The sequence below is a fragment of the Meriones unguiculatus genome, chromosome 6, assembly GCF_030254825.1.
Source record: "Meriones unguiculatus strain TT.TT164.6M chromosome 6, Bangor_MerUng_6.1, whole genome shotgun sequence".
NCBI lineage: Eukaryota > Metazoa > Chordata > Mammalia > Rodentia > Muridae > Meriones > Meriones unguiculatus.
This window is the reverse complement of record NC_083354.1, coordinates 102,158,753-102,171,917: the sequence shown is the minus strand read 5'-3', so window position 1 is coordinate 102,171,917 and position 13,165 is coordinate 102,158,753. Positions and strand designations below refer to the sequence as shown.

At 45.5% G+C, this 13,165-nt stretch overlaps 1 protein-coding gene across 3 annotated transcripts in view; it reads right to left on the bottom strand.

Annotated features, from left to right (window-relative positions):
* The window catches only part of Tpd52 (tumor protein D52), an 86,870-nt gene that overhangs the window by 36,744 nt on the left and 36,961 nt on the right, over positions 1-13,165 (bottom strand). Inside the window, exon 2 of one of the 3 annotated variants that reach the window (XM_060385793.1) lies at positions 9,008-9,112. The exons of the other annotated variants lie outside the window; for them this stretch is intronic. Within the exon in view, the coding sequence (XP_060241776.1) occupies positions 9,008-9,112 (105 nt within the window). The remainder of the gene's footprint in view (positions 1-9,007; positions 9,113-13,165) is intronic. 3 annotated transcript variants of the gene reach the window in all.

The following is a 13,165-nucleotide window of genomic DNA, read 5'->3' as shown; positions in this document are numbered from 1 at the left end:
TAGATGTACAAACACTGGACACTGGCAGGAAGCGTTTAAAAAAGACAAATTTTTCAGACCAGTCAGCTGACCACACCCTCACAGGGCAGCCTTAATCTTCTAGGACAAGGGAGGATTATCTGTCAGTAATCTCCCCCAAACGCCATCTGGGTGATACTTTGCTTGCTCCGTATATTACCACAGAATTCTGCAAGCCTGGTATCCGGGGCTAGCATCCAGCCTTCTAAGCATAACATGATACAAAAATAAAGATAAATTCCCATCATCACCTTTTTTCTAAGAATCTGAGTAACTGTCATAAAATTTTAATCTTTTTTTTTGTGGGGGGGGGAGAATGGGGTTTTCACGCACTGAAAATACATGAAGCAGCTGTGAAGATGCAGCTAGCTCTGTGATCCCATCGTGCTCCCCCTCCTTCTCCCTGTGCTCCGGCACCCTCTCTGTGTAAGCACAGTCACGCCTGCCCTGCGGGTAATACAGAAAACCAGTTTCTTTTGGCACGCCCAGCGGGTAAGAGAGGGAGTCACAGTGAGCTTATAAAACTTCCCAATCACCAAGTTCATTTCCCTATCACAGGCCTCTCAGGAGAACACCCTCCCACGCTCACCATGCCTTCGCTGTGGCCGGACAGCACTTGCAGACCTTGCTGGAACTAGGTTAAGAAAGGGAAATATGTCAAGCCAGAAGTGGTAGCTTCTGGAGGATTGCCATTAAGCTAGCTTGGACTACAGTGAGAAAAACCACGTCTCAGAAAACAAAAAAACAAACAAAAACAATAACTGGATAAACAAATAATTGCATCCTACCTTTACAAATCTCAATACATAATTGCTGAAATAACACACACACACACACACACACACACACACACACGCATAAAACCGGAAGCCTTTATTGTATTGTATTTGTGTGGGCTTAAGTACATATCAGCACCAAAACGTGCAGTAATCATTATGAGTTGGAACAGGTTGACAGAATCCCGTGGAACTGGAGTAACAGGCAGTTATGAGCCATTATGTGCATCCAGGGAACTGAACCTCTATAAGAGCAGGAGGCAATCTTAATCCCCGTACCATCTCTCCAGCGCCAAACCAGAAATGTTTAACTATTAGCAAAAACACAGTGTGTGCCTACTGTGCAAAATCTCTAAGACTGTCTATAGTTATCTCAATTTCTGATTGATTTTCTCTTCTGTTCTTTTTGGTTAGTCTTTTATACTCTATGGAATTCCTTTGTCTTAAGAATTTTTTTGTAACAAAAATATCTATAGTTTCTTTTTAAAGATAACAGATTTTTCATAATTTTCAGCTCCAAATGTTGTTCATTTCACATTTGAAAGTAGATTCATTGGTTTCTTTTTTTAATATTAATTGAAATAATGAACTGTCAAGAAAGGCACAATAGCTCACATCTATAATCCCAGAACCAGACAAGCTGAGGACCACTACAAATTAAAGACTATCATGCACTAAATAATCAATTCCAGGCCAGCTTGAGCTACAGAGTGAGACCCTATATAAAAATAATAATTCTTTTTTCTTTCAAAAGCCAGGTCTCATGCAGTCCACGATGTCACTCACTCTGACAGGACAAGTCGGAGTGATGTCCCTGGAGTAGACACTGGCAGAAAAGTGTCTGTCCTTTGCCTTTCTGACTTCCCCTCTTGGAGCCACAGCTGTTAGAAGGTTACCTTACTCTGTCACAGATACACAACAAGCCTCCTCCTCACCTCTGCTGACATCCACGCTGCATTCTGTACCCAAATGGTTGTGCTTTACTCCTGCTAGCTGATGACATGCATCCTTCAAAACCTATTACCTCTTCTCAGAAGCCCTTCTAGGTCCTCCCTTCCCTTCCCAGCCACAGTACACACGTATGAAACAGCCATCTGCCAGCCAGACCTTCCCACCACATTCTGCTGGCCATACTCTGAATATGGGGCTTATAGTGGAAAATAAAAACGACCTTAATTTCAAATGTGAGGGCTAAGAATCCAAGTAACTGTCTACATGTCTGACTCATGTATACACTAAGTCAGTCCATTTAGGTCTGTTCCATATGTCCCAGCTCTGAGAAGCAGTCCTACTTCCTATCAGAGAGCAGACCCAGTCCAGACATTTCAGCCTTGAGAATGGTGAGAACAGCCAAGCGGCCCCAGAAAAGGCATGGGTGCTTCCTCCAATGGGAGGCTCCAGGTCTGGATATCAGAGAGAGGGGTGAAAAATCAAATAGAAATATAGGTTGGGGGCCATAAATGCAGGCAAAACATCAATGCACACATGAAGGAAGGAGGGAAGGAAGGAAAGAAGGAAGGAAGGAAGGAAGGAAGGAAAGAATTGTAGCTTGGGAATCTACCAATAAAAGAGCCTGAATGATAAATCTTTATATTTACTATATACTTTAAAAAAAATACTCGGAGAGATGGCTCAGAGGTTAAGAGCACTGCTTACTCTTTCAGAGGTCGTGAGTTCAATTCCCTGCAACCACATGGTGGCTCACAACCATCTATAATGAAATCTGGTGCCCTCTTCTAGCGTTCAGGAGTACATGCAGGCAGAACATTGAGTACATAATAAAATAAATAAATCTTAAAAAAAAGAAAAATTATAAAAAAAATACTCAAGGACTTTGAAGTACACAAAAAGGAAAAAAAAAAACATAAAAAGTAAATATTAGAAGGTGTGTGGCTGATAGACAGCCCTTGCCTATCATCCTATCATGTGTTCAGCCCTGGGCTTAATCACTGCATGGATGGATGGATGGATAGATAAATGGGTGGATGGATGGACGGATGGACAGACAGAATGACAGGCATATAAATGACAGATAGTTCAATGTTATAAAGGCCTCTCTGGAGAAAATGCAATGAAGTAGACAATGTAATAGAAGCAGACAACACAAAGGGAGCAGACAATGCAATGGAGGCAGACAATGCAATAGAAGCAGACAATGCAATGCAGAAAGACAATGCAATGGAAGCACACAGGAACAACAGGAAAGGACATTCAGGATCTGAGGACTGTCCATGCAAGAAACAGGGAAGCCTCGGGGACCCAGTATGTCTTCTCATTTCCTGTGTGCCTTACTGGCCAAGCAAGAGCTGGCCCTGTGCAATGGACATTTTTCTACAGGGCTATCCCAAAAACACTTCAAAATCAGCATCTATAACGTTACTTTCTCCAGTTTCCCAGGCCTGACCTCACATGGATCATAGTCACTAGAACATGGAGAGCCCTCTGTCCACTACAGGCCACACATCCATCCGCTCCTCCTTTTCCTTGGCCACACCATTCTCAGACCTGCCGGGAGTGTGCTTGTGGCCCCAGGGAGCCCATCTTCTGCCTTGTCTATATAATGGTCTCTTTCCCTTGAAGAAGTCCAGCCCACCTGTGTCACGGGCTCGGAGAAGGACGCACCATAGTCCCCAGCTGTTTTCTGGCCTGTGTTTCAGGTATGGCCCAGACATACAGGGTTGTTCAGGTGTGCCTTAGGTAGACATCTGACCCAAGGAGCCCCTCAACTTGTCCGTGACACTTACTGAGCTACGAAAGACACCTGAGCTGCTTGACATTGGTGGGAGGGGCCAGGGCTTCTTTTCTCTACATGCCAAGAGGGGAGAGAGATGCAGTGACCAGACTGGGGAAAGGACGGAGGGAAAAGCATGGCACCATGTTATGTGAGCCCCCGACCGGAGCTGCGGGAGGCTTTACTGTGGCCCACAGGCTTGCACATACAAGAAGCACACCCTATCTCTGAGCTGTGTCACCAGCCCTTGTTTTTGTTTGTTTGTTTTATTTTGTTTTTGAGACAAGGTTTTACCATATAGCACAGGCTGGCCTTGAACATAAAACGTCCCCGTTCCTGGGTCTCCTGGGTACTTGGATTACAGGCCTGACCCACCAAGCTTAGCGATTCCTCTGTGTCTTAAGCTAATCCTCAACTTGTCCTCGGCTATTTTTTCAGGCTAAATTTTCCTCCCTATTTTTACCTGGTAAAGTCTGGCTCTCTTATCGAGTTGTATTACTTCACATGCTATTACAAACGGATTACATACAGGGGATGCTCATTTTAGACCACAGCCAAAAGAAACAAGCAATACAGCTGCCTTCTGAGTGGATGGTTTAAATGCTAAAGGTAACGTGTGTGCAGAGAATACACAGGCAGTAACATGACAATGGGAAAACAGGTATTTTCTCATGGAACATATGTGTATAAAACTTTTGCCTGTGTGTATATCTGTGCACCACATGTGTTTCTGGTACCCAAGGAGGTGGTGAGCCCCCATGGGGGTGCTGGGAATGGAACCCAGGTCCTTAACAAAAACAACTACTCTTAACCACTGAGCCAACTCTCTAGGCCCAAGAAAAATGTTTGTGATAAACTTAGTCATCAGACCAGTTTCTTTAAAGATGTATTTCTTTCTATGTCATGTGGACCAGTGTTTTGCCTGCATGCACTGTATGACCCACATCTGCATAACTTTTGGTTGGGAAGCACCAACCAAAAGAAGAGGAAGGGAGTCCCTGACAACCTCATAAACATGCTTGTTCAGTGCATAAACAAACTGCAGAGGGCGCTCAAGGACAGTGCAGAGGTCAAGCAGGAGCCAACAGTGAAGTGTGTGCTACAGGAAATTACGTTTCTGTCTACCTATTAGTGCGTAACTCTAGTAGGTCAAAATATTCTCTCTAAATGTGGGACACTTAAAGGAGAGTGTGACTTTTGGAAACTATGTCCAAATTTTGCAACTTTTGTGGAAGGCCCCTCTAGGAAAGGCACCTGAAAGACAGAGCAAAGACAGGTGCCCAAGAGAAAAACAATGGCACAGGTACTCATTTAATTACATTTAATTCCCTTAAAGGGCTGTGGGGCAGCATTATCCAAGGAAAGCATTAACCCTGTTAAAGATAAACACAGGCTGTGCGCATGGTTCGTATTAAAGAAGACTACAAAAACTGTTAACTAAATATTGTACTTAATCATAGAACTCGTCCTAAATGATGGGGGAAACACCGCAACTTCGCCCGAATGGGGTCGCACAGGCCTGTGATCCCGAGGCTCCCGGAGGCGGAGGCAGAGGCAGAAGCACAAGCCTGGGGCACAGAGACATCAATGCCCATCTGGGGTACACAGTGACATCCAGTCTCAAAACGAAACAGGAGCTGGGGTTGTAACTCGGCAGTGTAATACTTGGCCGAGGCAGCAAGCTGCTGGGTTCCACATGCAGTGCCACAAAATAAACAAACAAACAGATCTGAAACTGGAAGTGCGCACAAATCGTATAAAGACCGACAACTGTGCGAGGGAAACTGCCTCCTCGGGAAATCTAAGGCAGTCTGGAGAGGTCTGGGGCCTAGCATGCGCAGCTCCCCTTCAGATGGCTTCAGGAGGTAAGAACACTGCGTGTGAGCTCATCCCCACACACAGTGATAAAGCAAACAGGCTCCTGAGAGGAACACCTGAGCCAGCCTCCCCGTCCTGTGTCACTAACTAGGAGGACACACTGTGTTGAATGTGGCATGATTTCACGTCTGTGCAAACGTCAGGGGACACTCACACACTAAGAGGAGGACCTCACTAGGTGATGGCTTCTCCTGAGTATACCAGCCATGTGTGGTGCCACTGTTACACTGAGGACCTGCTGCTCCGACAAAAAATACCCGAGATACTCAATTCTGGAGGAAGGAGCTTGGCTCACAGGGCAGAGCGCTCTAACGTCCCGCCGTGGACAGTGGTGAAGGCAGGCTGCGTCTACAGCTTCGGCCGGGAAGCAGAGAGAGAAACGGCTGGTCCCCACCTCCCCCAAAGGCCACACCCCAGTGACCTAAACCATTCCAATGCACTGTTCAATACGTGAAGCCTCACGGGACAGTCCGGAGCTGAGCCACTGCTATTGTGAACTGGCACACTACTGACCAGCGACAGTGTCCACTCAGCTCAGGCAAGCTCCCAAACAGATACACTTGATAACGAGGGGCTCTGCAGCCAGAGGAGTTTTGTTTTGCTCTGTGTGGGTTTTTCTCCTCCTGTGATAATGACTCACAAACTGCTGTGTGAATGCCTACCTTCCTACTGGATGACTCGAAGGCTGGAATTATAAAAACAAAGAGCCTGGAACAGTGGCTCGGTATTAATGATGGAAGAAAGCTAGTGTAAGGGCATTAATGGTATATTTGAGGGCATGACGGTTTCTGTGGTGAGATTATCAGGAGATAGGGAGGTTCTGTCTGAGCTGCACATTTCCAATTTGCTGTCTTTAAAGGGTGCTCAAAAGGGGTACCCAAACCCCAGCCCCCAGGCTTGACAAGAATAAACGAGCCTGTGGACCTAAGTATGGTTTGGAAAACCGTCTGTGGCACTTACAGAGCCACTGCCGGCAACGGGAGCCTCACAGGAAGCGTCCTTCCTTGAGGAGGAGTTCTCAGAGCACTGGGCACCTATTTAAGATGAATGTTGACCCCCAAACTTCAGTCACTGGCAGGCTGAGGCAAAGCAAGTTGCTCCGAATATGAGCAAGCCTTACAGGCTACAGCAATCTGGCCGGCTGTGTCCAGAGGCTCTGCCGCTAGGAAAATCCCCAGCCTGGCCTGGCCGAGCAGCATTTACCTTCCATCCCAGCAGTCAGCAGGTAAAGGCAGGAGGGTCAGGAGTCCAAGGCATCCTCAGCAACACTGTGAGCCTGAGGCCTACCTGAGTCACAACAGAACATCTCAAAAGAAAGAAGTCAAATGAAAATCACACAGGGTGAACTGCTACTGTATTCCCAAATTTTATTTTCAAAAACTCTCACTCTGAATTTTATAGCATCTCTCTGAAGTTGCTAGTCTGGGAAAGAAATGCCTAGTTCATCTCCACATTCACAGTCTTTCCCTCTTAAAACAAGAGTAGAATACAGGCAACATCTATCTTCAAGCCAACAGCTGGGAAGTGTGCTGAGACTTTTGCTGTCTTTAAAAAACCCAGTTGTGTTATGTAAACATGTTTTTGCTTTAATCCCAGGTGTGGGATGTGAGGCTGCTTCACACTGTCCCCAGCAGCTGACTACTTGCCTCATGCAGGCTCATGTAGGCTCTGGCAGCTGAAGATGGTTTAATCCTGGGAACTCTAGAGAGGTATAAAAAGGACAGAGCCCAAGGAGAGGGGGCACAGCTGTTCCTCCTGCTGGTTCCTGCTCCTGCTGCTGGGTTGTCAAGTGGTTGAGAGAAAAGAGGTAAGAAGAAATCAGAAATATCTGGCTTCCTCCACAAAGATTGACTTGCTCCAGGAAACTCAATGCCTCTAATCAACAGGACGTAGTTTTAGGAGCTCTCAGTGGCCCCTCTCCCCACTAACCTTCGGTCTCTCCTACCTGGTGATGGGGAAATGGAAGGGACTGGAGTTGAGAAGGGTAGATATAAGTACCCAAATAAAATAGATTTTAAAATATGCCAACAAGGAGGCCTGACATCCTAAGAAATATGTGACTACCGTACCTGCATTAATTACTGTGAAGACATTTTACAGCCTCCGCTCAGTTCTACAGGTGTCTTTACTGAATGAGTACATACCCAACAGTGTATATTAGGGAGACCTAACTTATTACAGAAATCCTTCTCAGCATTGAAGAATAACACCATGAAGTTTGGGTAAGGAGGCAACATGATGTGGAAAAATGCTTTCGCAGGTCCAGGGAAATGGCTCACCAGGCAAAGTGCTTTCCTTGGAAACTTGATGACGTATTTGAACCCCAGAACCCACATAACAGTGGAAGGAGAGAGCAATTCTTGAAAGTTGCTCTGTGACTTTCACATGCCCACCACAGGGGTATGCACAACAGCGCGCGCACACCTCCATGCACACACAGTAATAATTTTTTAAGAAAAAAAGATCACTTTCCAAAAACACTTCAAGAACTAGGAAACTGATGGCAGTCATATCATCCATCAAAGACAGTACTTTATATGGCAATAGTCTTTACCTAGTATGGCTAAGGACCAAACCAGTATCCTCTTATTCCTATCCACACAGCTAGACTACGTTGCAAATTACCCTGCAACATCTACCCATGTGACTACATATCTTGACTACATTACCCAGTATCCCCTGAAGAGCTAGCTATGGCCATGTGACTACACAGCTAGACTACATTACCCAGTATACCCTGAAGCTAGATGTGACCATGTGACTACACAGCACAACTACATTACCCAGTATCCCCTGAAGCTAGAGGGGCCCATGTGTCTACACAGCAAAACTACATTATTCAGCTACCCCTCAAGCTACCAGGGTACTATGTTCTAACCAAAAGAAAAAGGTATATGTAACAAAGATTGTTGTCCATTGCCATTGAGATTTTGGAGAGTGTTATTATAACAAAATATAACACAACAGACTTTTTTTTTTTTCAGGGAGATTTTGCAAATTTCTCTTTTAAAATGATCTCACCCCCAGATGAGCATAGCAGTATCGGCTGCCCAAAAACAGAAATGCAAATGCCAGTGAACTGTAACACAGCCAGAATTGAAAGCGCTGGGCTATACATGTTCTTCCAATACACAAACACCAAACACAAATGATCACAACAGAGTGAGTCATCCCTGGCACTGTGGCACGCCTTGAATCACAGCACTTAGAAGTCAGAGGCAGAAGGATCATCTCTGTGAGTTTAGGCCAGCCCAATCTACACAATGAATTCCAGGACAGCCAGGGCTACATGATGAGACCCTGTCTAGGAAAACACAGAGAGAGAAACAGAGACAGAGAGTCAGAGAATAAACTGAGAAAGTCATTCACATCACCAGACAGAACAAAACAGTTCAGTTGGGGGAGGGGGTGGCAGCAACCATGACAAGAGATGTACTGTTGAGAATTATAAGCAGTCCTAGCACTCAGGGAGGCAGAGGCAGGTGGATCTCTGTGAGTTTGAGGCCAGCCTGGTCTACAGAGTGAGTCCAGGACAGCCAAGGCTACACAGAGAAGCCCTGTCTCGAAAGACAAACAAACAGAAAAGGGAATTACAAACACTCACCCAGACTTGCAGGGAGCTTTTCTGTGAAGAGCCTCACCCTGTCAGAGGCACAGCTAGTCAAGGTGTCATAGAAAAGGAGGGCAATTGTCACCAAGACCACAAGTGCTGTGAACGAAAAGAGTACAACAGCTGTTTGCACCTACAATCATCCACCCGGGCACTTAAGCGAACGGGCTGAGAACTCCTGTGCCCACTAAACTGTACGTCACTGCTCACACTGGCTTCAGTCATGGTCACCCTCAACGGTGGGCAGCCAAGGGGTCCTTCCAGCAGATGAATGAATATTATATATGAATGAATAATGTATTATGAGCAGGCAACGGAAGGGGGAAGGAACAAACCATGAAAAGGTATATGAAGGAGTGGTAAATGAGCATTAATTATTAAGTAAGAAAAGCCAACCTTACTGTAATATCCCAACATTATGGAAGAAGTAAAACTATGAACACCATTAAAGAAAAAAAAAAAAACTAGTCCTGACCAGCTAGCTGTCTGCTGCCAGGGGTTGGAAGACTGGAGTAAGTAAGTGGCTGAGAGAGTGTTAAGGCAGTAAAGCTATCTTTGCAGGATCCATAATGATAATGGTAGTGTTGAATAGGAGATGTCCTCACAGGCTCGTGTTTGATCACTTGAATTGGTGGAACCTGAAAGGGTCTACCCCAAAGGCTACCTTCCCATACTGCCCTGCATTGTGTCTCCTCTACACTGCATCTCCCCAAAACACACACACACACACACACACACACACACACCTTACCAAGAGGATCTCGGACACCACAGCTTTCTATAGAACTACTGTCGAGTCAGGCCAGGCCGTTCTTGTGAAAAGTCCTGTCGCAAACACCATTCTAATCTTCTGTAAGCAAGCACTACCCTCCATCCTACCAGTGGCTGATTACAACAGTCACCCATCCATCCATGCACCACAGCTAGGCTTGACACAGAGGGTCCACCAACCTGGGGTGACTGCGTTAAGTCTATACCATCTCCTCGGTGGAGATGCCAAAGGCCCATGCCTCTTGAAAGAGACACAAGCCAAGGGGTGTACCTGCGTTCAGCAAGCCGATCAAGACAACAGAAGGCCCGAGGTCTCCGTGATCGCGCGAGGAGGAGGGGCAGGTCACAGCATCGGGAGGTATGGGGGAGGACCTCAGCTGTGGCATCTCGAGAGAGATGCTGAGAAGACAAACGCTGGATTGCCTGACTGACTGACTGGCTGGCTTGATTTGGTTGGATGGTTGCTTGGTTTCCTTTCGTTTTCCAAGACAGGGTTTCTCTGTGTAGCCCTGGATGACTTGGAACTCGCTCTGTAGATGAGGCTGGCCTCGAACTCACAGAGTTCCACCTGCCTCTGCCCCCCGAATGCCAGGAATAAAGGCATGCACCACCAGGCTGATTTGGGTTAACTGAGGCAAGGTCTTGCTCTGTTGCCCTGCTGTCCTGATGCTCACACCATGTGAACCAGAGCAGCCTCAAATCACAGGAGTGCACCTCTGCCTCCCCAGTGACGGACGTGCACCAGTGGGCTACAGCCCTGGATACATACAGAGTACAGAGTCACAGACTAAGCCCTATATGCCTACTGCCTCTCTAAAACATGGCCTTTCCTGCTTTGCCATTCTCCAAGAAGTCAGCAAAACCTACCACGGGAGGGAAACAGCACAAACTGTTTTCTTGAGTCTTCAAAGAGCCTAACTTATAGAAGCAAAGAATGCTGCTGACAGCATGGACCTGACACCAGTCCAGAGGCCAGACAACTCACATCAAAAAAAGAGAAAACTTATGTATGTAAAAAACTGTCATACAATGTCAAAAGAAACTAAAAGCAGTATTTCTATTAACAGCTGAGTGTGCTAGTTTTATGTTAACTTGAAGCAAGCTAAAGCCATCTGAAAGAAGGAACCTCAATGAAGAAAATGCCTCCAGGCCAGGCATGGTGGTGCACACCTGTAGTCCCTGGTCTTGGGAGGCAGAGGCAGTTGGATCTTTGTGAGTTCCTGGTCTACAAAGTGAATCCAGGAGAAAGACTGAGCTGTTACACAGAGAAATCCTGTCAAGAAAGAAAAAAGAAAAGAGGGGAGGGGAAGGGCGAAAAAAAACACTTTGCAAACTAGGAACTCCTACAGACTGATGAAAGCCACCATCATGGACAGTCCCGAGAGTCAGCCACCGAAAGAAAGTATCAGCGCTCAACAGGCACGTAAGTATAGCTGGAACTTGCTATGTAGAGCACACTGGCCTTGGACACAGAGATCACCTGCCTCCTGAGGGCACAGGTCCTGTTCAACATGGCAGTGGAGGTGCTCTCCAGGACACTCGGGTAAGAAAATGAAATGAAGGGCAAAGGAAAAAAAATCTCTACTTTATCAATAACATGATCCTGTATACAGAACAACTAAAGAACCCATTAGAAAAAAATCAGAACTCAGTTTGCCATGTTTGCAAGATATAAGATGTAATACGCTCAAAAAAGCGTATTACATAGCTATTAACTAACAGCAAATAATTGGAAAATGAGATAAAAATACAATATGCCAAGTCATTGAAAAACTAGTTTAACAAAAGATAACCAGAACTTAATCCCTGAAAACTATAAACATGGGGGGAGGGATTAAAGAGAACATTACAAAAAGAAAAATGCTCTATGTTTATAGACCTGAAAACCTCTAAATTTTTTAATATGACAAATCAGTTTTCAGAATCATTGTGATTCCAATGAAAATCTGGGCTGATTTTTCTGGCTGTGGAGTTCTTTAGTACACAGCTTAGGCTGACTATGAACTTTTAATCCTTTCTGCCTCAGCCTCCTGAGAGTACTGAAAATACTGGCCAGTCCCCCTCCACCAGGGCCCCATTAATTATTTTATAGCAACTGAAAGTTGATCCTGAAATTCTTATGGAAATTCAAGGGATGCCACACAGCCAAAACAATCTTTAAAAAGACCAAGTTGGAAAATTCAAGCGTCTGTAGTTTTTTGTTTCTTTCCTTTCTTCCCTGATGATGCAGCAACACCTGACAAAGGAAGGCTTATCTTGGCTCACAGTTCAAAGGTGTAGTTGTCGGGGCAGAGAAGTCACTGTGGGAAGAACATGAAACACTGTATCCATAGTGAGGAAGGAAAGGTAGGGGGATAATGGTGGCGAGGTCTACCCACTCCTGCTTAGCTTGCCTTTTAATTCAATCTTATAGTTGAGCCTAGGGAATGGTTCTGCCCACAGTTAAAGTGAGTCTTGCCTCCTCAATTAAACCTAATCTAGATAATCCCTCACAGCCATACCCAGAGGCTTGTCTTGTAGGTGACTCTAGATCCTATCAAGGTATTACCCAGCACACTTTCAAATTTCAAGACTTAGCACAATACTATTATTGTGGTGTGAATACAAAATAAACATACAGACTGATGCAACGGAACTGAGTACAAAGAAAAACCTGTGGTCACTTGATATTTGACATGGCGCTAAGGTAATCCAATGAGGAAAAATAATTTTCTTATACCACGATGCTGGGGGAAAGGTGACCCACATGCAAAAGAACAAAGCTGAATGAATCCCTCAAGACACACCCTTAGAATCAAAGATATCAATATGGGGCTTAAAGTAGAAAACTCTCCGAAGAAAATACAGATACAGACTGTAGTAAACACTGGGTCCAGCACCAAAAGAGATAAGGTAGATAACATCAACATCCAAAAAACACACTTCAAGAACACCAGCAAAAAATAAGTAACACAGGGCACGGGGCTGGCTATCTGCCTTTAATCCCAGCTCTGTGAAGGCAGGCAACTCTGAGTTCAAGGCTAGTCTGGTTTATATAGCCAGCTCTAAGCCTGCCAGGGCACATAGTAAGGCCCTGTCTCAATCACACCACACCTCCCCCCTAAAAAAAAAAAGTGAAAAGACAACAGAGGGTGGCCTTTAGCAGCAGAGAGAAAGGACAGCAAAGGACTGCCTGGAGACAAGCTGGCAGAGTCTCACAACCCTTCTGAGTATGTCCTTTGTGTGCAGATCTGAGTCTAGAAATTTACCAACCACAGCAGCCTTCCACAGTGGCATGGGTGTATTCGTTCACTGATAAGGGCTGAGTTGGGAAGTCAGATCTTAGCTTCAGCACCTGCTGGGCTTGCGACCTTGGGACAGGTCACCTGGTTACTCTGGCCC